Here is a 3630-nt window from a genome sequence, read left to right as displayed (position 1 = left end):
TTAAATGTAATGTAATGGTAAACTCATCTGACTTGTACTATATGGCCACTTTTAGAGCGATTTATATTTAGATAGAACTCATTTTAGAGGAAACAGTGAGTCAGACATACAGACACAAGATTTTCTTGCCTTGTCACAAAGCATTCATACACCTTTTATTAATAAACTACATCAGTACGAAAAAAAATCATAAGTTAATAGCTACATTACAGGATATCAGACTTACTCCCAATACTAAATAAAGCTCTTGCCAAACAACACAAGCAGCTTGAAAGCACAACAACTTGAAAACATTAAATGCATCAACTTACAATTGAGCAACTAAACATGTATGGGTGGTCTTTTAAAATCTCACTTTTTCATGTTCTTATCATTTTGAGTTTTTCCAATTCTGTCTTTTGAACCACCATGAAGTTGGATGACACTGGCAGGTTCCACTGAAGGCCCTCCCAAATCTCGTGTCTTACCTACCTGCAAGAACTTTCTAGCCCAGTTTGCCAATGCAACCATAGGAGACAGTTCACCGTGTCCCTGCTGCATGTGGAAAATTAAAGGATCAAGACATGCATTGAGGCAGTAGAGTATTTGGGAGGATTCAGAGAGCAGATTGACCACCCATGCAACCCAGCAAGCATTTTTGCAGTGATCCAAACTGAAGAAAATTATACAGGCGATGATGTGAAGCAGCTGCCCAGGCACCCAACACACCAGGAAGTTGGCAATGAAAACGGCAATCAGCCAGATGGTCTTGTCCAGGCCTTGCATGTTGCCTGGGCCCCACTGTTGCCGTGACTGCTTCATCCGGGAAATGATCTTCACATAGGAGGGAATGATGAGGAGCAGTGGGACAGAAACCTGAATGGAGTAATAGGACAGATGATTGTAGGTTGCTTCAGTGGTCCTGAACCTGGAGATCACCACCGCTCCACACACATGGATGCCATCCTTCCTGACCCAATAGAGAATGTTAGGATAACTGAAGTAGATGAAGAGGGCGGTGATGGCCCAGAGTAGAAGCGAAACCAGTGCACTGTTCCGAGGGGTCCGGATCATCCGGGACTCCAGAGGGAAGACGATTGCAAAGAAACGGTCAGTGCTGATGGCGCAAATGAACATGGTACTAGACACCAACCCACCGAAGTATAGGATTTTCACCACAACGCAGAGCGAATGGCCAATTTTCCAGTGGTAGTCGGCACTAATGTAGACAGCCCAGGGTCCCATAGAAGCCAGATAAGCAAGGTCACATAGAGCCAGGTTCAGTACGCCTATGGACCCAATACTCCAAGGCTGGGACGGCCGCAGGCAAGCCCACAGGCTCCAGAGGTTTCCAATTATTCCAAGGATGGAAAGTATGTAAAAGACAAGAGGTATGAAGTTGGAGCCGTACATGCGGTTGGAGGGACAATCCATGTATGGAACCAAAGGAAGGGCCAAATCACTGGGGTAGGTGCAGTTCTTTGTCCAAGCCCAGTAAGAACGGTTGTTTACTGCCGACATTTCTTATGCTTGGACTAGATTCTTTTTAATAGAAAAAAAAACAAAACAAAAAGTAAATTAGTTACCGATCTCTCGTAAATTATTATTCTTAGCTTCCCAGCACCAATTTGGTCTGTATGCTGAACTCAATCACAATTTCGGTCTCATCTCATACAACACAGAGCAAAAATCTCTCTTACCTTGAGAAAGCTGAAAGAGGTTTGATTACACCCATGTCAACTGCTGTATATTAAACCCTGATCCCTCCTTGAAATACATACGTATTTGCTCTTGGGAGCTGTGTGCAAAGTAAAGACCATGAGTTGATAATTAACTGCTTCTTTAATGGTCAAAAGTCTAGATCAAATCTCAAATGAAACATTTCTTCTATGTTTTTGGACACTTGTTAGTGGTGACTGATTGATGTATCAACCTGGGCTACATTTCGCAAAAGCGTCGTAAGCCAATAATGGAGACCATATGGATATTTTAAGATTGATAGAATTTACTGATAACAATGTCCATTTTGCCAGTTTAGTTCCAATATCTTCTAACAACCTTGTTGGAGTAACAAATTGTTGACATTATTTTAGTGAACAGAGTAAAATATGCTTAAATAAACTTAAGCATGTTCATTAACATCTAATTTTTCATCATAAATTTTTTTGCATTATGTATTAAACAATAGAATGTGGTCAACCGCTAATTGGTAAAAATAAAATGACATTCTAATCAAAAATATTTACAAAAAACTCAAATTTTATCTCAAAGGAGCACATTTTAGACTAAGCAGAATATAAAAATGAAAGAGCTTATTTTTAATCTTGCTGTTTTAATGAACCACAATGCCAAGAATCATTAATGCAAATGAAAACTTAAACATTTACTTTCACAGACTTGTGTACATCTTTATTAACTTGAAAAGACATCCATCTCTTTTACAAAGGAGAGAGACAGCACTGATTTATAGCATATAAAAAAATAAGTATTTAAGTTTTCAGACTAACAAAAGGAATATATTTTACATATTTACAATATCCAAGAAGTTATATTGGCCAATATACAGACTTTTAACAAGCTAACGTATTTACAAAAAAAAAAAGGTGTAGCATTAAATATACACAAGAACATAAACAGTGTGACTGCATCTCGATGTATGTAGCGTAACATTCCTATGTAGTTTATCTGTACCTATTTGGTCTAAATCTAAAGCAAGCAAAACAATTGCATAGTGATTACTACATTTGTAAGCTCAAACTGAGGGATCTCTTGAAGTTAACCACCTCATTGGGAGTGTGACATTAGTGTTACAACCCTTTGAAATGCTTCATTATAATTTATGTTGCTGTTGAGGTGGGGGAAATACGAGGTTTTCAAAACTAAAATGTTCAAATGCAATAAACTGACTGCACTCAAACGTCACCAATTACTTTCAAAACAAAACAAAAAAAGTCAAAAGAGAATTAAAAACACAGTACTAACACATCAGAGTAAACCTCAGCAGTGAATACACTATATCCTTTTATTCCTAAGCTCCTAATGCTATTGTTATAGGTTTACTATTCCCTAATACAACAAACCTATGTCCCAATATGCATATAGAAGAACCTGTTGAAAGGCACTCAACATAAGATATACGTATATAATCTAGCTTTTCTGTAACAAGAACACAGTCTGTTTTCTGAATTTAACATCTATTATTGCCTTAACATGCATTCATGTAAATTGGTTTAATCGACAGTGGTTTAAGTTTCAACTAGATGCAAAGACAGTGACATTTGTGTAATCTCATTAGCAGATAAACTCAAGGGTGATAGGGCTTTACTGTTAAAAGTCACTGGGCAAATTCAATTATACCTAAATAGGTCACCTGGAAAACCACCCTAATGATCACACAAAATTCCCAGCACAAACAATAATGATCAGCTTCACCTTCATTGCGCTAAGGGAGAAATAATCCTATGTTTAAAGAGCAAGTAAACTTTTTCTTTTATTTTCTTAATGAACTCCAATGGAAAAAAACAACATGCTCCAATATGGAGGTTAGCATGAGTAAACGGCTTCTTTCACAACTATTACCACAAAGAGTTGATGCACAATTGCTAGCAAACCCAGTCAGACATCTAGCTGGTCTAGTAGTTTGAGTATACA

General features: G+C 37.7%; 1 protein-coding gene across 1 annotated transcript; it reads right to left on the bottom strand.

Annotated features, from left to right (window-relative positions):
• Positions 1-231: 231 nt before the first annotated feature.
• On the bottom strand, positions 232-1826 carry LOC107578268 (type-1A angiotensin II receptor-like). Its single transcript, XM_016264239.1, has 2 exons — positions 1680-1826; positions 232-1521 (listed from the first exon to the last, which is right to left on the bottom strand). The coding sequence occupies exon 2, from the start codon at positions 1498-1500 to the stop codon at positions 352-354; it is 1149 nt and encodes a 382-aa protein (XP_016119725.1). The 5' UTR covers positions 1501-1521; positions 1680-1826; the 3' UTR covers positions 232-351.
• Between the last annotated feature and the right edge of the window lie 1804 nt (positions 1827-3630).

The sequence above is a fragment of the Sinocyclocheilus grahami genome, unplaced genomic scaffold (genome assembly GCF_001515645.1).
Source record: "Sinocyclocheilus grahami isolate Dianchi unplaced genomic scaffold, SAMN03320097.WGS_v1.1 scaffold9496.1, whole genome shotgun sequence".
NCBI classification, from domain to species: Eukaryota; Metazoa; Chordata; class Actinopteri; order Cypriniformes; family Cyprinidae; genus Sinocyclocheilus; species Sinocyclocheilus grahami.
Note: the sequence above shows the minus strand (reverse complement) of the source record. Positions and strands in the feature narration are given on the sequence as shown.

What these genes read in the sequence shown, in the direction of transcription:
- LOC107578268 (XM_016264239.1), bottom strand. Translation starts at nt 1,500, where the DNA reads ATGTCGGCAGTAAACAACCGTTCTTACTGGGCTTGGACAAAGAACTGC.